Raw genomic sequence first — 26,614 nt, 5'->3', positions numbered from 1 at the left:
GAACTGATTACAGTTTTCAGGAATTGCAGTTGTTGGAGCTTGTGTAATTCATACTGTCACACAGTTCACTGAATCAGTGATAAGAGAGAAGCTGACTGCTGCAGAATTGAATTCTGCTAAAGTAGAAAAGGTGGGCCAGTCAGATTGCTCAATTTTATATCGTGATCTGTGATGTAATACATAGTTATTATTATTATTTTAATTATCATAAGATCCAATTGAGTCAAAAACTCATCTAGGAGGTGCCTTTCTCATACACACACAGCTCATCATACCATGCTGCAAACACATTCAAATTCTCTGCAGACACCACACTCTCAGACAAGACATTCCAATCATTCAAAACTCTGCATGCAAAAAACCCTGATTCTCACTCTCTTGTTAACATCCATTTTATGAAAAACCTCTTCAACACTGATTTATAACAATCCCTTACCAACTTGTACATTGGTAAGGGATATCACCACTCTTCCTCCTATCCACTAGACTCTGTAAATTGCATCTTCTCAACCTTTCCTCATATTCAACATTCCAGATCAGAAACTTCTTAGTCAGTCGCCTCTGGACTCTTTCCAACATCTCTTCATTTTTTTGAAAACCAATTGAACAAATCTGTGCATAGTAATCCATGTGTGGCATAAACAAGGCCTTATACAATGGAACAAGAATCTCCTTACTTCTACAAGTCAGTGTCTTCTGTATTATTCACAGAATTTGTTGGGTTGTCCTCAAAATTTCAGATCCTTACCCACCCCAAGATCTTTTACTTCCACCACCTCCAACAATATATCCCCACCAAGCATAAATTCTACATCCCATCTTTGTTTCCAAAATTTTAAAACCTCACATTTTGCAACACTGAACTGGCATCCCCACTCCTATTCCCATTTACTCAATCTATTCAAGTCTTCTTGTAAGGCCACAACATCTGCTCTACTCCTCATAGTTCATCCCAACTTTGCATCATCTGCAAACAACTGAATATTTTCATCAAAACCTTCCCCAATATCATTAACATATAGATTAAACAGCAATGGTCCTAAAACATACTCCTGAGGCACACAACAATTTACTTTCCTATTCTAGGATATTGATTCCCCATATACAACTTGCTGACACCTATCAAATAGCCAATTTCTGATCCAATGCACAAGTCAATAATATTATTATCATTATTCAGGCCTCCATGGAGTCATCATGGGAGATCTTTCCTAGAAAACACAAAGTCTATCATACCACTCCTTGAACTCACTGGCCGTTCGTACTCTCACCACTCTATTTGGCAATGCATTCCATGGTTTAACCATCTTCCATGCAAAGAAATTACTCCTCACCCTCACAGCTTCCTTTCATAATATTCAACCCCATCTGCTCTGGTTTAACTACCAACTTATGCGATAATCTTCAAAAGCCTTTGCAAAATCTAAGTATACTACTGTGTATCCATCTCCTTTGTCCAATGAAGCTATCACCTTATTGTAATAAGTAAGTAGATTACTAAAACATGACTTCTCTTTAGCAAATCCATGCTGTCCATCAAAGATAATACCATTGTTGTCAACCCACTTCTGGATCGTGGTTCTCACCAGCCTCTCTAACACTTTAACCATAACTGACACACGGATGCTTGAGTTCTGTCACCTCCCTTATGAAGCAGCACAATCTTGCCTTTCTTCCGTCCTTTGTAACTTGACCCAGTGCAAGACTCAAATTAAACAAATATGTCAAAGAAGATGCCAACTCCCTGGAAAATTCCTTCAAAATGCATAGTGATATATTATCACCACGTATTAGTCCCACAGCCTTATTAACATCAAGTTTGCTCAATTTCCCATATACCTCTTGCTCACTTACAGTCAGTCTCTATTCCTCATCATCGATTGCTCTCAACTTTCCATGATGTCATATTCACAAAAATGAAAGACCTTTATGAATTGCTCATAAATATCTCAACTCTATCATCTGCAGCAGTTGTTGTTTTTCACCATTTTCTCCAATCAATATCATCCTTCCATAATCATTATTTTTTGCTGGCCACATATCGAAAGAACTCCCTAGGATTCCTTTGGGCTTCATTAGCTTACTGCTGCTCATACTGAACTTTTGTTAGCAATCAAGTCACCCTTCTTGCTTGTTCTTTGTAATCCTCATGGAATTGATTATTACCACTCCTCTTATGTTGCATCCAGAATGCTTAATCTCTTCATTCATCCATTTCACACCTACCTTATTTAACCTTCTGACCTTTGGAATACATTTAGACTTTGCTTCTACTAGACAGATCTTAAATATCACCCAAGCAGCATTGACCTCCTTCCCAGCCAACTCTTCATTCCATGCTGCACCTGCCAGCTGTCTCTGAACTTCTCATAATCACCAGCTTTATAGTTCCACACATACACTTTCCTCATAGTGGTCCTCATAGTGCTGGCCACCACCCAGATAATCACTTTATGAACACTCTGACTGGAGTGTGATTTGACATCTCATTTATAATAACATCCTCTGATGAGATGATCAAATCCAGTACCCTCAATCCTCATGTGCCCTCTGTTACATACCACCTGAAGAAGTTTTCCCTCAAAAACTCATTTTGTTATACTTCCAGTTGCTATCTCATCATCCCAGTCTATATAGCCATAATTAAAACTGCTCATAATGATCACCCTGTGCTTATTTGCTTGGCTAATTTGATTATACATTTCATGGTCACTATCCACATTACCAGGTTTATAGCAATATCCAACAAAGTATTCAATTCTATTCACTTCTATCTCACACCATACTGCCTCAAAACCACTAGCACTATTTCACTCTTGCATCTCATCCTCCTCCAACCATGTCTCACTTATTCCAACAATTCTAGGGTGAACAGACTCAATTAATGGAACCATTTCATTAGCATCATCTTGTTATAGGACTTATAACAAGTTTCACTAATACCACTTATTAGATGTGACCTCCATACTCAACTTGAGCCATTTCTTTTTCTCTTTATTCATCTTAGAACCTTCTTCAAATCCAACTGATTTCCCTTGATCTCAGGTCATCCCCTTCCCTTTTTTGCACATGCATTCACATCCTCTTGGAGCATCAACATTCTCACACTGTGTTTCTCTGTCCACCCTAAACCTTCCGCATTTTCCTTTTTGTCTTGCACGCTTGTTCTCTCATTCTCTATACTTATGCTTCCCACTTCTTCATTCATAACCACCACTTTAATCTCTCCTTTGTTACTCTCTCCTGCTCTTTCACATTGCTCCTTTCTTGCTCAGATTCATTACTCTCCCTTCTAGCAGCAGTCTCTCGAAATGACTCACACAAAAACCATTAAATGCAGTCATTTCAGGTCATTCATTGTCTCTCTTTCATTCTGATATCATTCATTTTCATCATTTTCACTCTGCATCCATTTCATCTCTTGTCTTATCTTGCCCAACTCAGCTTTCAAATCTTGTGTTAGATTTTTGCACTCATTCAGTCTCTCAATTTTATCGCTGTCAATGTTGCTCACCACCTTACCTTTAGTTGCACTCTGTTTTACAACTTCTGCTACATTCATATCGCTTTTGTCATTCTTATCATTGATTGTTAAGTTCATCAGATCACTCGTTCACATTTTTCAAAATTTTTTTACTAATTTTTTGCTGCTCTTTTACACTGTCTCTCTTTGCTATAAGATGAGCACTCATCCTCCTCATTACAGTTTTCAATACATCGCCATTCATCAAGTCCTCATTCAGATTACACTTTGCACACACACCCTCCTTCCATCTGCCTTAAATATCCATAATTTATCTACATAATCAAATGAATCCATAGCACATCTTGCATTTCATGAAACGACTGAAATCAAAATTAAATTCCTGCACAGACATAGCCACCAATATCTTTCCTTCACTGGTTACTATATTCTGCTCTAAGTTTACCAATTTTGTACATAAACTTAAACAAACACAATAGAAAGACTGCAAGTGCACTTTTACAGCAATTCATACTCATAAATATATGCTTCCTATCCAAGTTTACTCATGTGTAGACCTACCCTACACATTTTACCATGTAGATATTCAGAACTGAAATCCTACAGAATAGGCTGGCTACTCCACTCCTTATTCCTGGAGGTGTCCTATGTCTGTAGAAGTATGCATTCATGGGACCGGTTTGTCTGTTCTATGGGACGAAAAACTCTAGTTTCCGTGTGAAAAAACCCCCTACTTTTGTATGAGACCGGCTAACTCACCTTTAGTCAAAAGAGACCAAATAAAGGTTCCTAACGTCACTCACAAGAATCACACTCAGGTCTTTCCAACCAAAGGGCTTCGTCTATACTGACTGAGCTACAGAGGCTCTAAATATATGCTTATTTATAATTAATTATTCCAAAAAACTTATCTGAAATAGGAGCCTCCTTTATACAAACTTTCGTGAAATGCCACCTGGTTAATGGTTACCTGGTTACCCATGTAAAAAGGTTAATATTACAGGGAAATGGCCATTCTGTTTTATATGGGAGTGACCATTTCCCTATGATATGAAAAATAAGTTGTCTTCAGTTTTTCACTTGAATAACAAGAAAAGGGAGGGTGAGTAGACAGTTAAAGCCAATGGCAGCGAATATTTGGGCAGGCATGTGGAAGGAGTTTCTTCCAGTCTTCAAGAGGGAGGAGATTGTTGCTGTCAAGCATATAATCAACAACTCTTCTTCTAATATTTGTTCAGGCACTACCTCACAGAATGTCGTCTGTTTAAATCCCCAATTAAAAGTAATGTGGATGATGACTGCAATATATCATAAAGGTCATCTTGATAGATATATGCAGCAGAAAGAAGATAGCTGCAGCATACTCTTATTAGAGTTTCACTGAAAGTTGGATAGGAAATGCATCTACGTTGGTATTAAATGGGACCTTTCTATGATGCATAGTTTTGTTTTCATTAGCCTAGGATTTTTGATTTTTAGAAAATTATAGAAGATCAGAGTTTATTGTTTCTTCTTCATCAGGAAAAATATGCAGGATGTTGTCAAATTGAACCCCACCCCACCGGAGGGCACAAGCTATATTAATTGTTTTATATTCCTGTGTGATAGAGGAGTTATCCATGCTATCTGTTAACGGGCCACCATTTACTAAAGGGTCTGAGAGGCACATCTTTGTGTATGCAACTCATTCACAGTCGTAGCACCCACAACAGACTCTGGAAGCTTATTCCACTCATTCACTACTCTCCAAGTAAAAAACCTAGCTCTAACACCCTTGTCAACCACGCTCTTGCCCAGCTTCCATTCATGGCCCCAAGTCCTTCCACCACCAGTCATATTTTCAAAAATATCTTCTGGATCAATCTTATAGAAACCCTTCAGTAATTTGAATGTCTCAATCATATCGCCCCTCCTTTGCCTATCGACCAATTTCTGCAACCCACAAATCTTCAACCTATTCTCATAAGGTTCATTCCACAGACCTGCTATCATCTTGGTCACTCGTCTCTGGATCCTCTCCACTTCCTCCCCATCACGAAGAAACTCTGGTGCCCATAACTGGGCACAGCAGTCCAGATGGGGTCATATCAAGGCTCGATACAGAGGAACAACAACTTGTTTGTCTCTGCATGTTAAAGTATTTTTCAGAAGCCAAGTGATTTGGTGAGCTGTTTTAGTCACTTTTGCAATGTGCCCCCTAAACTTCAATTCCTTATCCACCAACACTCCCAAATCCCTGGCCTCATCAATCTCCAAATCATCCTGTAAAATTTTGACATCCTGTGCACTCATAATTGCTCTACCCAACTTTGCATCATCAGCAAACAAGTGAACACTTCCTCTCAAATCCTTTCCTATATCATTGATGAACAAATTGAAAAGCAGTGGTCCAAGAGCAGAGCCCTGTGGCACTTCACTAGTCACAAGCCGTCTTTTAGACTCAACTCCTGCATAAACCACTCTCTGGTATCTCTCCTTCAACCACCCTCCTATCCATCTCACCAACCCTATATCTATCCCCATCTGCTCCAGTTTACTGATTAGGGTTCTATGTGGTATCCTATCAAAAGCCTTGGCAAGGTCCAGTAGTATTACTGTAAACCCATTACCCCTATCCAGTTCAGCCGTCACTGTGTTATAAAATGTGAGCAAGTTACTGAGGCATGATCTACCCTTCACAAAACCATGTTGTTCCCCATACAATATCCCATTTTCATCTACCCAATCCTGTATTCTTTTCTTGACTAATTTCTTTAAGACAAGAATGATTCCTGATATGCTAATCGGTCGGTAATTTACAACAGCAGTCTTGGAACCACCTTTATGCAGTGGAACTATTTTCCCCTCTTTCCATCCCCTCGGGACTAACCCAGACCTGAGACTCAAATTAAACAAAATGGTCAAGGGTACTGACAATTCTTTAGCTGCTTCTCGTACAACACGAACTGGTATACCATCCAATTCCACAGATGTATTGACATTGAGGTTATGCAATAGACTACTCACCTCCACTTCATTCACCACAATTCCCATATAATCTACTGGTACATTCGTTTCTGCAATGTCACCACCTGGATGATATATTCTTGCAAAGTGCTCACTCGGTAACTCAACTATATCAACTGATTCAGTTACCTCCCTACCATCGGCATTCTTTAAAATCATTCTGCCATGTACATTTTTTCTTTTACTTGCTACATATCTAAAAAACTGTTTAGGATTCTCTTTAACCTGCATGGGTTAAAGAGAATCTCATTAAAAAGAAAATCTCTTTAACGAAGTCTCACTGTGATATTACTTCTTGAGAAAAGTTCATCAGTGGGAGATACCAATTATATAACCCTTATGAAGGGTTATATAATTGGTATCTCCCACTGATGTTGCATTCAGAAGAGAATACCAATCATGGTAACCTCTCACAAGAATGAACTCTTCTCTAGAAGTAATATCACAGTGAAACCTCTGATGTTCCTGACAAGGAAATTTATCCTGAATTAAAAGATCAAAGAATGACAATCATAAGAAGAACTGGCATATGTAGGGATGATATCCTAGTTCCAACAAGGAATATCATTCCTTATATTTAACACCCTGAAATCTCCAACATCAGTGAAATCAGGATATCATGATTTTCCTGTTAGGCTCTATATCCCAAATTGCTGGCATTAATGCTCTGACTGTCTATTACATTTCTGACATTCATGCTCATTATTTCATTAAAGAGCATGAGAATAAGGACTGTGATTTCAAAACACCCAAATGTGCCAATTATGAGAGAGAGAGCATCCCACCTACTTCAAAGCATATCAAAGGTTAGAGAATGGAATAGTCAGATGATCAAGACCGAGCAGAACTACCACATCAATAGGTGGTAGATCTGTTGTTTATGTTGTGGAAGTATACCACCACATCAACATGTAGTGGTAAAACCATGTTATGCTGAGAAGGTAATAGTAAAAAAGTGTCAAAAGGGGACATTTATCCATATTTGTCCTACTTTCTCACAATTATATCGTTCAGTGTAATTTACTCACAGTCTTCATAGAGCAAATCAGTGAGAAAAAAATGAAAATATGGATCTCACTCCTGAAAACACTAAAAATGATTTAACTATATCAAATCCAGCTAGTTAGAAAAATAATGGATCATACACTCCAAGGAACAAAGGACATGCCTCCAGATCCATTAATAGATAGGGTGGATATCTTTACCCCAGCCCACCCCAAAAGGAAAATAAAACCATTAAAATACGTATACCATCCTAGATGGAGTACAATTTGATGACTCCTTGGATATGTTTATCCTAGAAGGAAGAAATGGATGCTGACTGTTCACAGTTTCTCAAAATGGAAAATTTTAAGACTGATAAAAGCAAACCCTCTCAAAATCAGAAGTCAGATGAATCACACTGGCTTCTCTCTAGAAGAGACATATTTGAAATCTGGTAAGGATCCTATTTTTTGGTATAATCTCTATCATTCTTAAAGAAAGAACTGGGGATGGACGTACCCATGGAGGAGTTGACATCCATATAGACAACCATGCACTTTTTTCTAACCAGTTCTACTTAATACCAACATAGAGAAATTTGCCATTTGCATCTCTCTCTGTAGGATCTCTTATTACAATATTGCTGCATCTGTCCCATCCAGTGCACATATTTCCCAGAATGACTTTGATGACCTCATGTTGCACTTGCAGTTGGGGATTTAAATAGCCACAGCACTCAAGTGTGTAGTAGGCTCATGGAGTGCATGTTCAAGAAAAATAATCCATCCTGATTGCTGGAAGTAACATCCTCTATATGCCTTCTAAATATTTACTGCTGTTGACTTAACAATTTGTTCATAGTCCTTTCCCATGGCATCCACTCTCTTATGGGATACTATATTTCATCACAGATATCACGATGGAAAATAGATCAAGCTGACTGGAATGTCTTCTTATCCATGGAAAAATTTGATTTTGCAACAGTCAGCTCCTCTTATATTAAAGAAGCAGCAAATATTACTCTATTATACAGAGTGTATAACACAAGCTACTACAAGTGCAGTCCCCAAAACATTAAGTCAGTTTCTGCCTTTTCCAACAATGGTGGAATTTAGAATGTACAGCAGCCAAAAATAAAAGAAAATTTAAAAAAAATTGAAAAACATCAAATTCTGTTCGCTCTGAATGGTTTGAAAGATTACAACAGACCATTTCTGTCACTATCTTCATAGATCAATGCTCTACTCAATCAGTATAATTTTCTGTGAGGTGAATTTTCAGAATCCAATCCAAAGGCAATTATTATTACCTTTCCAAGGATAGGATCCAAAAACACCAGCATATTACCATCTGATTTTTCTGACTATCTACTTGTGCAAGATTTTGAGGGAAAAAAATGGTTAACTCTCATCTTTTATAGTTTCTGTAGAGCACCAACCTTTTTTTTTTTTTTTTTCCAAGACAGTCTGGCCTATGGAAACATCATCCTACACTAGATCATTCAATCCTACTGGTAGCATAATTTATAGTCGCTTTTTTAAACTGATCATAGGATCATTTTTTTTTTTTTAAATAACGAAACCTGTGGTGCGTTCATAATTAGAAGAAACACATGTATAAACCACAGTGAAAATTATTTAATTGTAAATATTTCATCCTAAGTATCTTAGGACATCATCAGTACAGTATTTAAACAAAAATTAGGAATAACATACAGTTAGGGCGCATGATTACAATAGAATCTCATGAAAACGTGCAAAACGTGCTAAAGTAGTACAACAACAAAAAAAAAAAAAACGTTAATTATTTAACACAGTTTTGTATGATAATTTCCCATACTTTAGGAATAGTAAGAACGTCGTTGCGGTTTAGGTTTGGTCTGTGTAGTAGGGCTTCAGAACTTTCTTTGTATAAACGTTCATGCAGTGAACGTTTAGCATGTAAAAGTTTAATATGTAAAAGTTTAGCCTTTTCCCAATGAGATGCCTATGGTTTGGATTTTCAATTCCGTGTTGAGAGAGGCCAGATTTCTGCGGTTTAAGAAGACGAATGTGGTCTTGATGTTCCGAGGTGCGTTTCTGAACAGACCTACCTGTCTGTCCAAAGTAAGATAATTTGCATGAGCATGGAATCTCATAAACACCAGGTAACATCAAGGGTGAGAATTTGTCCTTAGGAGAAGGTAATAAGTTGTAAATTTGGTTGATAGGTTTGTAAGTAGTAGCAAAATTGTATTTCTTCATAATTTTAGAAAGACGTTCTGAGATGCCTTTAACGTAAGGTATGGGAATCCTATGCACTTCTTCCTGTCTGGTTTGATGTATGCAGAAGTGACTGATGATTTTTTGAGTTGTTTTGGGATTATATCCATTTAGGATCGCTGTATTTTTGATAACTTCTAATTCCTGGTTTAAAGATTCTTCAGAGGAGCAGAATTTGTGTGCTCTGGAAACTAGTGATTTAATAATGCCAGATTTCTGCGATGGATGATGAGCAGAAGAATTGTGAATGTAGCGACCTGAGAATGTAGGCTTGCGAAAGACGGAAGTGGCGATGGAACCATCTTCTTTTCTTTTGATGTGTAAATCCAAAAAAGAGATACCCTGTGGAGATGCTTTTTCTAACGTAAAGTTGATGCGATGATGAAGAAGGTTAATTTTATCTAGAAACAGTTGTAATTCAGGTTCCGGATGATTCCATACTGCAAATACGTCATCAACATATCTTAGCCAAATTTTTGGTTTGGGTTCAAAAGTGAATATTTTTTCCTCAAGGTGTTCTAGAAACAAATTTGTTAGGTTTGGTGATAAAAGAGATCCCATTGCTGTTCCTTCCTCTTGCTTGTAAATTTGACCTAATTTTTGTTTAAATACTGTACTGATGATGTCCTAAGATACTTAGGATGAAATATTTACAATTAAATAATTTTCACTGTGGTTTATACATGTGTTTCTTCTAATTATGAACGCACCACAGGTTTCGTTATTTAAAAAAAAAAAAATGATCCTATGATCAGTTTAAAAAAGCGACTATAAATTATGCTACCAGTAGGATTGAATGATCTAGTGTAGGATGATGTTTCCATAGGCCAGACTGTCTTGGAAAAAAAAAAAAAAAAAAAGGTTGGTGCTCTACAGAAACTATAAAAGATGAGAGTTAACCATTTTTTTCCCTCAAAATCTTGCACAAGTAGATAGTCAGAAAAATCAGATGGTAATATGCTGGTGTTTTTGGATCCTATCCTTGGAAAGGTAATAATAATTGCCTTTGGATTGGATTCTGAAAATTCACCTCACAGAAAATTATACTGATTGAGTAGAGCATTGATCTATGAAGATAGTGACAGAAATGGTCTGTTGTAATCTTTCAAACCATTCAGAGCGAACAGAATTTGATGTTTTTCAATTTTTTTTAAATTTTCTTTTATTTTTGGCTGCTGTACATTCTAAATTCCACCATTGTTGGAAAAGGCAGAAACTGACTTAATGTTTTGGGGACTGCACTTGTAGTAGCTTGTGTTATACACTCTGTATAATAGAGTAATATTTGCTGCTTCTTTAATATAAGAGGAGCTGACTGTTGCAAAATCAAATTTTTCCATGGATAAGAAGACATTCCAGTCAGCTTGATCTATTTTCCATCGTGATATCTGTGATGAAATATAGTATCCCATAAGAGAGTGGATGCCATGGGAAAGGACTATGAACAAATTGTTAAGTCAACAGCAGTAAATATTTAGAAGGCATATAGAGGATGTTACTTCCAGCAATCAGGATGGATTATTTTTCTTGAACATGCACTCCATGAGCCTACTACACACTTGAGTGCTGTGGCTATTTAAATCCCCAACTGCAAGTGCAACATGAGGTCATCAAAGTCATTCTGGGAAATATGTGCACTGGATGGGACAGATGCAGCAATATTGTAATAAGAGATCCTACAGAGAGAGATGCAAATGGCAAATTTCTCTATGTTGGTATTAAGTAGAACTGGTTGGAAAAAAGTGCATGGTTGTCTATATGGATGTCAACTCCTCCATGGGTACGTCCATCCCCAGTTCTTTCTTTAAGAATGATAGAGATTATACCAAAAAATAGGATCCTTACCAGATTTCAAATATGTCTCTTCTAGAGAGAAGCCAGTGTGATTCATCTGACTTCTGATTTTGAGAGGGTTTGCTTTTATCAGTCTTAAAATTTTCCATTTTGAGAAACTGTGAACAGTCAGCATCCATTTCTTCCTTCTAGGATAAACATATCCAAGGAGTCATCAAATTGTACTCCATCTAGGATGGTATACGTATTTTAATGGTTTTATTTTCCTTTTGGGGTGGGCTGGGGTAAAGATATCCACCCTATCTATTAATGGATCTGGAGGCATGTCCTTTGTTCCTTGGAGTGTATGATCCATTATTTTTCTAACTAGCTGGATTTGATATAGTTAAATCATTTTTAGTGTTTTCAGGAGTGAGATCCATATTTTCATTTTTTTCTCACTGATTTGCTCTATGAAGACTGTGAGTAAATTACACTGAACGATATAATTGTGAGAAAGTAGGACAAATATGGATAAATGTCCCCTTTTGACACTTTTTTACTATTACCTTCTCAGCATAACATGGTTTTACCACTACATGTTGATGTGGTGGTATACTTCCACAACATAAACAACAGATCTACCACCTATTGATGTGGTAGTTCTGCTCGGTCTTGATCATCTGACTATTCCATTCTCTAACCTTTGATATGCTTTGAAGTAGGTGGGATGCTCTCTCTCTCATAATTGGCACATTTGGGTGTTTTGAAATCACAGTCCTTATTCTCATGCTCTTTAATGAAATAATGAGCATGAATGTCAGAAATGTAATAGACAGTCAGAGCATTAATGCCAGCAATTTGGGATATAGAGCCTAACAGGAAAATCATGATATCCTGATTTCACTGATGTTGGAGATTTCAGGGTGTTAAATATAAGGAATGATATTCCTTGTTGGAACTAGGATATCATCCCTACATATGCCAGTTCTTCTTATGATTGTCATTCTTTGATCTTTTAATTCAGGATAAATTTCCTTGTCAGGAACATCAGAGGTTTCACTGTGATATTACTTCTAGAGAAGAGTTCATTCTTGTGAGAGGTTACCATGATTGGTATTCTCTTCTGAATGCAACATCAGTGGGAGATACCAATTATATAACCCTTCATAAGGGTTATATAATTGGTATCTCCCACTGATGAACTTTTCTCAAGAAGTAATATCACAGTGAGACTTCCTTGATGTTTCTGACATGGAGATTTGCTATGAATTACAAGATCAAGGAGTATAGGTATTTTAATGGTTAGGACAGTGCTCTGTTTCTAGAGGACATCTCAATGAGAATATCTTCTGAATGGAATTTTTCACAAATTTGGGTATCCTGCCAACCCTTGGAAACCATTCTGGAAACCTACTGAATGCATAATCAGAAAATATGTATATTTGCAGGTATCTATGATGTTTTTTCTTTTTATTTTTGCAATTCGTTGATGTGCCCCAAGTTCCCTGGACCATAGTGAATGAGATTTACTGAAATACCACTCAGCTGTGCAGGTAAGCCTGCTAGCTGACAATTCTTTGCTGGGTCATCCAGGCCCACCACCACATTACTGAAGCAGGAGCTAAGAGTGAGACCCCAGGATCTCTCCTTTCCAAATGTCCATAGGTCACACTGCACAGTAAACAGAGTGGCAGAGGATTGGATTTCAGTGATGGTGGTCTGGGAAAAGGACACTAAAAAGCACTGGCGTTTTTACTGTCTATATTCAGCAGAAGTAGAAAAAAGAATATGGAAAGAATAGACAAAGATGAAAAAATAAAATGGCTAGTAGTATTGCTGGAAGTTCCCTCCACCATGAACAGCTGATGAACTTGGAAGGGAATGATAACATGACTACTACTTTTTTATAATAATAATTTCTTTTAGTTTGAGCATTATTATCCTCTTGATAACATTTTTAATGTTTTACACAGAATACCAAGATTGAAATAATGCTACTTAACTGGAAACACTTTTTAACTAATGCAAATTAAATATATTTTATTTAATAATTAACTTTGCAAATAAAATCACAGAACTTGCTACGAGCTGAACTGAAGACCATTTTACCTAAGAAAGCCTAATGCCTAGTAAAATCTGCAATTACACTTCTAGAACTTAAAATGAAAACTACCACATTATATTTGACTATAAAAATTCATTAAAATATTACCTTCATGCCAGGTGGTCCATTTGGGCCAGTCATTCCTTTATCTCCTGAGTGACCCTGCACAAATTTTATGCATAAAAGAATTATATATTTATAATACAAAAAATATGAAAATAATTTACTTATAAATGTTATAAAACTTATGTTTTATAACATATATAAGGTATACAAATATAATAAAGTAATATATGAAAATAAATTAATAGTCTCATATGAAAATTACTAAACACAAAGATTGGAAAACTTTAATTCAATTTTAAAGAGAAATTTAATGCAGAGGAATTTGTTCTAATCAAAAGAAGCAGAATAGCATTGCACTATATGAATTTCTGATTTTTCAATAATAATAAAAATGGTGTAGCATGAAATTCATATGGAGGCTCAGGTCATTTTAAATGTACAGTGACCAATTATGGTAGTGGCATGATCCAAAGTGTTATTATTATTATATCATCATCATTTGACCTCCATGGAGTCAGAGACTCATCGTGGGAGGCACACATTATTGCACACAATACTCAATCAACTGTGCCTTAAACTGCTTCAATGTGTCTACATTCACAACACACTCAGGCAATGCATTCCACTCCAATCACTCTCCATGCAAACAACCTTCTCCTCACTTCTCTGCTAACACCCTCCTTATACAATTTCCAGCAATGGCCCCTAGTTCTACTCCTCTCCCATTCTATGAAAAAAGCTCTTCCACGTCAACCTGATAACAACCCCTGACTAGCTTATATGTCTCAACCATATCCCCCTTCTCCCTCTTATTCACGAGGCTTTTCAACTTACATTCTCTCAATCTTTCCTCATACTCCACATTCCAAAGACTACTTGACCACCTTTGAGAATTTTCTCTGAATCCTTTCCAACATATCCTTGTCACCATGAAAACCTGGTGTCCAAATCTGTGTGCAATAATCCATATGAGGCCTGATCAAGGCCTTATACAATGGTATCATAACCTTTCTATTTCTGCATATCAGGTCCCTCTGCATCATTGCCATTGCCAATAGCATTGCACTATATGAATTTCTGATTTTTCAATAATAATAAAAATGGTATAGCATGAAATTCATATGGAGGCTCAGGTCATTTTAAATGTACAGTGACCAATTATGGTAGTGGCATGATCCAAAGTGTTATTATTATTATATCATCATCATTTGACCTCCATGGAGTCAGACATTTGACCTTCATCTTCGCAACTTGTGCACTGTGGCGTGTGAATTTCAGTTCCTTGTCCACCATCACTCCTAGATCGCTCATATTTTCTACTTCCTTTAAAGTTTCCCCACAAAATGTATACTTTGCATCCCAATGTTGAAAGTTTATTTTTCACTAGGTTAGACTATAATAAATTTAGTTTAATCCTTTATCCCAGTGAGAGCAAACAAAGTTTGCACCTGAAAATATCTTCAGGACTGAATATAGTGTTGTCCTATCTTACCTGAGGAAGTAGTACAACACCAGGCAACGCATAGCAAAGGTGGAGCAAGCTACCAACACTCCTATCCCAGTATCTCCCATAATGCAAAACACACCTCCTTGCAGATATGTATACTGTTATGCATTAAGGAATTGGCCACTACCCAGACTAGTTTCGACCTTTATTGAGGTCTCTTCAGTGGGAGCCAGGCCCAGAGATAAAGGATTAAACTAAATTTATTATAGTCTAACCTAGTGAAAAATAAACTTTCAACATCTTTCTCTAAATCCAGAGTAATTTAATAAAAAAAGGTAGCAAACCTTTTGGCAACTCCTATAGGTAAAGATGACCTTGCTACTGCTTCTGCCTGGTATCTCCAACTCTGGGCCTGGTTCCCACTGAAGAGACCTCAATAAAGGTCGAAACTAGTTTGGGTAGTGGCCAATCCCTTAATGCATAGCAGTATACATATCCGCAAGGAGGTGTGTTTTGTATTATGGGAGATACTGGGATAGGAGTGTTGGTATCTTGCTCCACCTTTGCTACAAGTTGCCTGGTGTTGTACTACTTACTCAGGTAAGATAGGACAACACTATATTCAGTCCTGAAGATATTTTCAGGCACAAACTTTGTTTGCTCTCACTGGGATAAAGGATTAAACTAAATTTATTATTATTATTATTTGCATCCCAATGTTGCTTTGCATCCTAATGCAAATCTCAAAACCTTACATTTGCAACATTGAACTGACAGTTCCACATACTTGCCCATTCATGCAATCTATTCAAGTCTTGCTGAAAGGCAATAACATCTGTTTGACTCATCCTAATATCATTAACATACAAATTGAACAATGATGGTCTCAAAACCTACCCCTGAGATATATCACTAGTGACCTTCCTCTTTCGGGATACTGTAACTCCATATACAACTTTCTGATGCCTATCTGACAGTCGATCACTTACCAACTCAGAAGTCTGTTATCCAAGCCCACATATTTCAATTTATTTATTAGTCTGTCATGTGGGAGCATATAAAAAGTGTTTGTGAAATCCAAGTACACCACTGTATATGCATTTCCCCTATCCAAGATATTCGTCTCTTTGTTACAGTACATAAGTAAGTTAGTAAAACATGATCTCCCCATTAAAAACTGATACTGATAACCCATTCATGCAATTCCCACTGCTGTTTACAACCCAATTCTGTATCCAACTTCTCACCAATCGCTCTAGTACCTTCACCACAACTCCAAATATACAAATTGGGCTATAATTTTAAGCTGCAGTCTTATCACCTACCTTTATGCAGTGGAACAGGCATGCCAATGCTACTGACAATTCCCTTAAGATACATGGTGATATGTCATGAAACCCTATTGAGTTACTGACATCGAGGTTATTTATTTCCTCAAATACCTCCTGCTCACTCTCAATTAAGCCATCCTCTCCTTTGTCCTCTACACTTAAGTTACCCATGACTTCACCCTGATCAGGTTGAAACACCTTATAAATTGATCACTGAATACCTAAACAATGCCTTCTGCAACAGTTGCCATTCTACCATTTTCATCCATAATTAACATCATCTTACCATTATCATTCCTCTTTCAACTTGCCACATATCTAAAAGACTGGGATTTTTCTTAGTCTGATTTGCCAATGTCTGCTCATACTGCACTTTGTTTTCCTTACTAACTGAGTCACTCCCCTGGCTTGTTCTTTATACTCTTCATGTAACTGATTATTATCACTATTCATCTTATACTTCCTCCAAAGTAACTTCTTTTTCCAGATTTCAAAAGGTGTTAAATGGATGGATTAGGAGCTTAACTCCTAATCCATCCATTTAACACCTATCTTCTTCAGCCTTTTGACCTTTGCAGTACATTCACACATTGATGCTGTTAAGTATTTCTTTGTCAGTTCCAAGCAGCACTGATTTTCATACTGCTCAACTCCTTATTCCATGCTACATCTTCAAGCTGTCTCCTACTTGTCATAATCACCAGCCTTATAATTCCACATATATCCTTTCCTCACAGAAGTCTGCATATGGCTAGCCACAACCCAGGTGATCACTTCATGATCACTCTCATCAACTGGAGGAAAGTGTGATACCCGACTCACAACATTCTCTGATGATATGATCAGATCTAAAACTCTTAATCCTCGAGTGCTCTTCTTTACATGTTGCCTGAGATAGTTATCTCTCAAGAACTTAGGAAATTAATTTTCCTTATTCTCAAATGCTATCTCTTCATTCCAATCTATACTGCATATTTAAAATCATCCATAATAATTTCCTTTCCTTTCTTCACTAATCTGAGCTGTTCATACATTTCTGGGCCTATAGCAACATCCAACTAAATATGTCTTCCTGTCAACCTCCACGTTACAGCACAGTGCCTCATAACCACCGAGGCCTGATATTGATAATGATCAGATTAACTATTACACAACATGCTGTATTAAACTTGACCCTCAATACATATATCACATATGTGATGGATATATAATAATAATTAACAATCACTGAAGAAACAGCTAATTGATTAATGTTTTGACTCAGATAACATATATAATATATGATATTATATATTATACTTTTAAATAAAGTTCGTATCCAAAACAAGAAATAACAAACTTGTTATTTCTTGCTTTGGTGTTGAATGGTTGATTAGTTGAATGGTGAGGGGATGAGGAACCATTCACCACCACACATAGTGTGCGTTCAGACAGAAAGTTGGCAATCCAACTACAAAGGTCTTGAGAAAGACCAAATGATAGCAGCTTGCTTAGTAAGCCCTTGTGCCAGACCTGGTCAAATGCCTTGGAGATATCAAGTGCAACCACTTGAGATTCGCCAAACTTCTCCATGGCATTTGTCCAGGGGTGGGCGACATACGTGAGCAGATCTCCTATTGATTAGCAGCGACAGAATTCATATTGGCGGTTGTTTATTAGATGGGTAGCTTCAAGGTAGTGTGAGTTGGGAATTGATGATTTTTTCTATTACTTTAGACAGGACTGAGGTAAGCGAGAAGGGGCGGTAGTTGGATATCAGTGACTTGTCGCCCTTCTTGGGAATGGGCTGAATATAAGCCAATTTCCAGGCTGTGGAATAGATATTAGTGGAGTAAGACAGTATATACAGTCAACATAGGACAGGAGTCAGTTCTGATGCACAAAACTTCAGGACAATGGGAGAAATGCCATCAGGGCCAGGAGACTTTTTTTGTGTCTAATTTGGACAGTATTTTACTGATCTCTTTCTGGCAAAAGGACATAGTGGGCATTGTATATTGAGCACCTGGAATAGTTGGGGGACATTTGCTATTGTCTGCTGGCCTTTTCTGTAGGTGATGATGATGCAATGGAGCCATCTGGATATGATAGAGGTGGGAATAGTGTTGGGCAGAAGTTACGACCAACTGCATTGGCAAGAGACCAAAAGGCTCAGCTGCTGTTTGGACAGACTGCTAATTTTCTGCTTTTTTCTCTTTCAAACTCTGTTTTAGAAACATTGATTGTTTTTTTTTTTGCATTTATTTCAGGCTTGGGTATAAGCTCTAAAGGAGGATGGAGTTCTTGATTTGAGCCAGTAATTGTATGTTTGGTTTTTCATTTGTACCGCCTTGGAAAACCAGGGTTTAGTTAGGAAATGGCAGTTCAGAGTACTGTGGGGAATGTATGATTCCATGCCAGTGAAGATTACTTTGCTTATGAGTTTGGTGCATGTGCTTGGGTTGTAAGGTGGGAAGCAATAATCTAATTATGGGAATGAGGCATAGAAGTTGTGGAGGCTGTCTCACTTGGCGCTGTTATAATGCCAAACAACTCTTGTATGGGAGTGGCTGTGTAAGTGTTGTTGCATAGGGGAGGAGATGAGCACTAGTTGTGGTCCGAATTGCCTAGCAGGCCCTCTACATTCACTGTGTATTTGGAAGGGTCACTGGTCAGGAAGAGATCTAGGGTATTTGAAGAGTGGTTCGGGTTATCAGATATTCTGGTTGGTGTCTGAACTAGTTGTGTAAGGTCATTAGTGATAGCAAATGTTTCAGCATCTCTGCCTGCAAGATCTGTACAGCTGGAGGAGGAAAGCCAGTTGGTGTTGTGGACATTAAAATCTCCTAGAAGGATGATTTCGCTGTTGAGAAAGTGGGACTGGAAGAAGTTGAATTTTAAGGAGAGGAAATTAAAGAGCTCAGAGTGGTTAGTTGCATTAGGGGAGCGATAGAGACAGCATATGAATTTGACTGAGCTGGGTAGGGATATTTTCATCCAAAGAAGGTTAAAGTTCGGTGATTCTAGGTTGGGTCAAAAGTAGTTAAAGAGTATGTAGTTTGGAAGGTTGCAATGAATAGTGCTGGGGGAAGATGAGAGTTGAGTTTCTACCAGAAAGAGCAAGTGGGGTTTGGTAGACTGAAGGTAGTAGTAGTGGATACTATTAAGGTTGGAGTTTAGGCCACGGATGTTGGTGAAGTGGATTTGTAGGGTTTTGTGAGTCATATGTTTGACTGCAGGGGTCTTGCACATTTCCTAGGCAATGCTTGCATACTGGTCACCATGGTGGCTGCTAGTGGCATCACTTGGTTTTTGCACCAATTGAGCTCATTTGTAGTCGATGGTTCAACTGTGGTCACCATGTTGACGTTTTCCTGCAAGTTGTCTTCGAACAAGGGCTGGCGTCCTTGTTCCCTTTATGCAAATGATAAATCTGGTCGAGCACGTATGCGCGATTAGGGACAGGTGTCTTTGAACTTGTTGTTGATCGCTGTTATTAGTTTTGATGTGCTTGTCAGTGTGTCACAAGTCACTTTTACGAGGCATGGAAAGTTCGTTCCATTCTTTTTTTTTTTTGTTTATGGATCTGAAACGATGGCACCTGATGATATTTTTGGAATCAATGCCACATTCTTCTGCTAATTTGATGATGTCTTCTTTTAGTGCTTTTCCATTTTCCTTTCGAAAGTTCAAAATAACGGCGTTGAATTTTTTGTTTTTTTTGGCCTCCATCGAGTCGTGCACTGTTTATGCAATTATTTCAAGGAGTTCATTCTCGGGGAAGGGTCAACTTGCGTTGCAGCACTGATCATCAGTTGATTCGAGCTTTGTTTCTAGTGTGCTCGTATTTTGAATCAAAGAGTTTCATTCATAACATCGATGTGCTATTCGAGGTTTTCAATTCGTTTGCCTTCAGGAGCTGTTTAACAGACGGGAGGCACGGCGAACAGAAATAGGACTGGTTAAGGTCGATATATATCTTGTGTGCCAATTCGCCTATTTTTGCGCAGGAAGCGTGTATCCAGTGGCTACAGAATTCGCACATTACACCTTTTTTTTTATCGCTGATATTAATTTTGTAGATGCGGCACTTTGTGGGTTTGTTGGCAACCGACACCACTATGCTGGCGAGACACGGGGTGCTTGTTTGACATTGCTTTTGTTGCCACCATCTCTGTTTCACATGGTAGGCATAGCGGGCGCATGCATGTGGCTGATTTTTAGATTGAAATAACTGGTTTAATGCACTAAAAGTACTTACAGGTTGTGCTCAAGTTGTTTGCTCCTTAGTACCAGCTGTTAAGATTTCCGTTTGATGTTGAAATACAAGTTAAAACCTAAGAAATTCTTTTGTTATGTAGCCAATAAGAGGAGGAATGATTGTAGAATAATGACACTGTTAGACAAAGATGGGGGGGCAGAGTGACTGATGCAAAGAACACAGTGGAGTTGTTTATTGATCACTGTATTGGGGTATTTCATCCTGGAAAAGTAGGTTTTAATACGAGAGGATTGGGAAGGGTTTGAGGATTAGAAGTACAAGAGAAGAGTGAGTTTCAAATACTGAGTATTTTGGATGTTATAAAGCAATAGAACTGGAAGGGATTTCATGAGTTTTGAAGGAATATGTTAAACCCCACTTCTGACAGCCTGTTTGCCTCCATAGCACAATTGGAAGAACAACAGTACATTGTGCCCTTCAACTGGAAAGGCCTAAGTTCAATTCTTGTCATGACGAGAGGAATCTTTGTATGAGTTTTTTTCAGTTGAAGGTGAGTTAGCTGATCCCATATGGAGGTAGCAGAGTTTTTTCTCCCAGAAACTTGGGTTTTTCATCCAGCATACAGACAAACTGGCCTTGAGAATACATGCAATTTACAGACAAAAAATATCAGTGGTGGTCGTGGTGTGCAGTAGATAGTGTTGGTGTAGATGATGATGGTAGTGGAGGTTTGCAATAGCTTGTAGATTAAGTGGTGGAGACAGAGTGTTGTAGAGCAAGTGCCTCCCCCCCCCCCCCCTCGATGAGTCTTTGGACTCTTGGAGGTGTCACAAAATAATAATAAACAAATGATAAGTACTTTTGACTTAACTTTTCCAATGAGAGTCTGACTAATGAAAGATGCCCAAGAAGTGAAAATCTGATTGCCTTTTATAATAAAGTAACAAGAGGTTGACAAGGAAAAGGCATATACTGCCATTTTTTGGATTTTAAAAAGGCATTTGACTGGGTGCAACACCATAAGCTAATATGTTACAGCATATGGGCATTTAATTTCAGGTTAGTGAACTGGATTGGCTGTCTGATAGATATCAGAGAGTTGTGTATGAGGAGGAAGTATTGAGGAAGCAAAGGGTTACAAGTGGGGTTCCAACTGTAATCTTTATATCAGTGACATTGTTAATGGATTGCAGGGGATATACAGAATTTGGTCACCAGGATTTGAAAGGAATAAATTAGCCTTAGAGAGGGTATGGAGATAAATAACAAAAATGATATCAGGATGCAAATAAAATCATAAAAATTAAATCAGAAATGAAAGCAAAGCAACTTTTGTTACTTCTTTAGTTAAAGGGCTGTTGTATTCTTCAGTGCCATTTGAAGAAACATGGATTCAGTGCTGTAACAAGGGCATGGCGAAAGAGGCACCCGCCATGGGCGCAACTAGGTTTGGGGTGTAAAATGTAAAAAATAAAAATAAATAAATAGATATAAAAGTCCGCTATTTTATATCGTATTTTTAAATTTCGGCAATACGGTGCTTTAGACACACAAATTCTGCAGCACACTGCAACTCATTTTGATGGGGTTAATAGTATTTAACATATTGCATTTAGTAAAATTTAACTTGTTACATTTAAATTTTTCTAAATCTTTGTCATTTTTAGGTTAGGGGGCGCAAGTTAGACACTTGCGTTGGGTTGGGGGAGGGGAGTTAGATACTTGCCGCAGGCACTTCATACCCTCGTTACCATACTGTATGGATTTGCTGATTTTTGTTTTGCTGTTTTTGGGATGAAGAACTTGGAGGGAAAGGGAGATGTTGCTGACCTCCTCAAGTGTGTCAATAATTGTCATTGGATCAGCAACTATGAAATCATTATGTTCAAGGAGAGAGCTGGCAGGTGAAGTATCTGCCCTTCATTTTCTGGATTTTGTCTCAGACTTCTTTAATGTTCATTGCAATGAGGTCTCCAGTCTTTGATCAAGTATTTTATTTTAAATCCAGCTCTCAGATCCATATGTTAAAACTGATTTGAACACTGTTTTGTATAGCACTAATTTAGCATTTTGCCTAATTTCTTTTTCATTTCATATAAATTTATTCAGCTGACTTCCTACCATACCAGCTTGACTAATTCTGTTGTCTATTTTTATATTTTTAATTTACCATCTTCACTAAATATTGTGCCTAAATAGCTGAAATGTTTTACTTGATCTATAGGTTCATCATGCAGGACACAGTTGACGTTTTCAATGTTTCTGCCTATTTTCATTATCTTTGTCTTTCTATTGCTGAATTTCATACCAAACCTATTGCAACAGTTATTCAATTTAGTCAGGGAATCTTAGAGGCTTGTACTGGATTTATTCAGAAACAATTTATATCATCATCTGCATAAAGTAAAGAGCTAAGATTAACATCTCTAATTTTGATATCAGGTTTAATACCACTAATTCACTGCACTGTTGATGGAAGAGGAGCTGACCATTGCAGAATAAAATCTGTTCATGATGAGAAGGTGAGCCAGTCAGCTTGCTCAGTTTTCCATTGTGATATCTATGATGGAGTACATGGTTGCCCATGCAGGAAAGTAGGTATCACAGGAAAGAAAGTGATCACTCCCAAATAAATTCTCATCAGTTTCCCACTTGAAGAGTCGTGAGAGGGTAAGAAGATAGTTAAGTCTATGGCAGTGAATGTTCAGGGAGACATATGTAAGAAGGCATTGTTTCCTGTGTTTAGAAGGGACAGATTATTGTTGTTGTTGTTGTTGTTGAGCATATGATCAACCACTCTTTTTCTAATGTTTGTTCAAGCACTAATCCAAAGAGTGTTCTGTCCATTTATATCCCCTTATTAAAAGTAAGGGAGTGGTAACTGCAATATAACATGATCAAGGTCATCTTGGGAGATATCTGTGGTAAGAGGAATGTAGTGCAACACAATGTTGATAGAGTTCCTATTGAAAGTCAGAAAGCAATTGCTCCTGTGTTCATACTCAGTGAGACTTGCGGGCAAAGGGAACTGTTGCCACAAGGATGACAACTCCTCCATGACCAGATCCATTGTCTTGTCCTTATGAATGAAGGTAGTATTTTGTAATGTCAGATAATCTTTCAACTTTAGGTATATTTCCTGCAGCAGAAGCATACTGGTTTATACTTCTGCAAGAGGGCACTGATGTCATCTATGTTTTGGCAGAATCCACAATTCCATTACAGGAATGTTTTCATTAATTCTTTTTGGTGGTATCATCTGGCTTCATATGTTGAAAGGTTTTCTTTTCACTAGTCACAGATTTTTTCCTTTTTTGAAAATTGTGGATGGCAGTATCCATCATTTCTTCTTTTTCTGGAAAAATATCCAAGATGTCATCAATTCCACTCTCTCCAGAGTACTCAGTATATTAATTGTTTTATCTTTCTGAGGAGGAGTATGTTGTCTGTTGACAGGCCATCTAGTAAAGTGTCTGGAGGCATGTCTTTGATCTTCTGTGGAGCACAGTCCATTATTTTTTTTTATAAGAGGGTTTCATGTAGTGGGCTCATTTTAAGCATGTCTTCAGGAGTGAGTCCATGGTAATTTTTCTCTCTAATTCACTCAAAGGAGATAGTGAGCAAAGTCATCTCTTTCAGGGATGTTGTAGTTGTGAGAAGGTGGGATTGGTACATGTTGACTCTTTCTTTACAGTTATTTTTTAAGCAGAATAGGGTTTTAGTGTACTCCCTAGAGAGGAGATCCTAGGGCTCTTGTCTAGTGAGTATGTGGTTAGTGACCACAGGCACCCGAGCTGAGTCTGGCATTGATTCCGCTTGCTTGTGTTAGGCTCCTTCTGTATTCCTTCCTATATGGCCTCACTTGGCTAACTCTTGTTTATTTCAACACCAAAGGTATTAGAGTACTCAAGGCCAGAGGGTGTCTTTCTTTTTTTACTTCTACTCCAGCTGATAGAGGGCAGCAACTCTACCAGTACTTGATGGAATACTGCAGTTTGAGAAGGCAACGGGAAACCCCTCCACTAATATCTCTTGAAAATTTTAGTAGCAATGGATAGAATTTATAAGGGAGAAGCTGCCAGCCTGGCAATCCAAGATGGCATCTCTTGGCACAGAGAGAAAAAGAAGGTACAAGTGAGAATGGATATAATATCAGGAAATAAGGACTCTCTAAGGGCTGATGTTCTTCCTGATCAAATCTGTAAAAAGGACTTAAAACAAGATATATAAAAGAAAAACTGAAAGTGAAAGTCATCAGAAAATCAAAATGCAAAATGCAATGGATGTAGAAAATTAGAAAATATCAAACAAGAAATGGACAAAGGAAAAATTGATATTATATGCGAGGTCAGATAGGAAGAAATAGGTGATTTTTATAGTGATGTAGTAAGAATAATTTACTCCGGTGGAGATAAAAAAGAAAAAAGAGTTGCAATTGTTTTTAATAAAAGAACAGCAAAGAGCATCATTAGCATAAAATGTCTGAATGATAGGATTATGGTGGTAAAATTGAACTGGTAGACATAATAATAATAATGCAGGTTTATATGCCAACAAGCGATTATTCAGATGAGGAAATAGAAGAAATGTACGAACGAATACAAGAACTAATTAAGGAAGAAAAAAGTTAAGACTATATGATTATAATGGGGACTGGAATGGAGCTGTGGAAAAAGAAGAGGAAGGGAATGTAATAGGAAGACATGAATTAGGAAATAGAAATGAGAGAGGAGAAAGGTTAGTGGAATTTTGTAAAGAAAATAATTATGAATACTTCATTTTAAAAAGCTAAGAGAAGACTATATATATGGAAAAAACCAGCAGATACAGACAGGTACCAAATTGATTACATTATAGTAAAGCAAAGATACAAGAAAAGTGTAAAAAATGCATGCAAGTATCCTGGAGCCGATATTTATTCCGACCATAACCTATTATTTATAGAAATAAATGTGAAACTAAAGAGAATAAAAGAGGCTATTAAAAAGAAAAAAAACGGAACTTAGAGAAATTGCAAAAGTCTAAAGAATTTGAAAATAGATTGCAGAAAGAATTAGAGAAAACAAGTAATATTAAGATTGAAGATTCAGAAATGGATCTAATAAATACAATCTTAATTTCCCAAAGAAATGGGAACAAATTAAAGAGAAAGTAAAGAAGATTGCAGAAGAAGAAATTGGATATGTAAATGGTAAAAGAATAAAAAAAAACTTGTATAACTAATGAGATGATTTCTATAATGGAAGAAAGAAGAAAATGGAAAAATAAAGACACCCCCAGAAGGGAAAACACAGTATAGAACCTTGAATGACAAATTGAGAAGGGAAGCAGAAAGAAATAGAGAAAAAATGGCTTGAAAAACAATGTGATGAAATGGAAAATTATGAGAGAGAGAGAGAGGGAAGATATGATCTTTTATTCGAAAAAGAAGTATGAATGAAAAGAGAAAGGGAATTCGAACTAGAGGTATATAAAATGAGAATGGAGAAATTATAATGGAAGAAGAAGATGAAATCCTAGGGAGATGGAAAGAATGCATTGAAAGTCTATACAACAAAGAAAATAGACCAAAATGAGCTGCCTTTAGAAGCTATAAAGAAGGTAAATGAAGATAATTTAGGTGCAGAAATTTTGAAGACAGAAGTAGAGATGGCCATTAGAGAACTGAAATGTGGAACGGCAGAAGGAATAGATGGAATATCTGCAGAATTCCTGAAACAACTTCAAAAGATAGGAATTGAAGAAATTATTATTATTAATAACATTTGACCTCCATGGAGGTCAAGTTAATAATAATGTTAATAATATAACAGAGACTCATCGTGGGAGGTACACTATTGCACACGATGCTCATCCAACCATGCTTTAAACTGATTCAATGAGTCTACACCCCCAACACACTCAAGCAGTGCATTCCACTCACCATGCAAAGAACCTACTCCTTGCTCCTCTGT

At 37.3% G+C, this 26,614-nt stretch overlaps 1 protein-coding gene across 1 annotated transcript in view; it reads right to left on the bottom strand.

Annotated features, from left to right (window-relative positions):
* LOC150098992 (uncharacterized) overlaps positions 1 to 26,614 on the bottom strand; it is a 700,419-nt gene that overhangs the window by 51,246 nt on the left and 622,559 nt on the right. Inside the window, exon 41 of the mRNA XM_090405788.1 lies at positions 13,724 to 13,777. Coding sequence (XP_090261914.1) covers positions 13,724 to 13,777 — 54 coding nt within the window. The remainder of the gene's footprint in view (positions 1 to 13,723; positions 13,778 to 26,614) is intronic.

The sequence above is a fragment of the Typopeltis vanoorti genome, chromosome 15, assembly GCF_054136105.1.
Source record: "Typopeltis vanoorti isolate ZY-2024b chromosome 15, IOZ_Tvanoo_1.0, whole genome shotgun sequence".
Lineage (NCBI taxonomy): Eukaryota > Metazoa > Arthropoda > Arachnida > Uropygi > Thelyphonidae > Typopeltis > Typopeltis vanoorti.
Note: the sequence above shows the minus strand (reverse complement) of the source record. Positions and strands in the feature narration are given on the sequence as shown.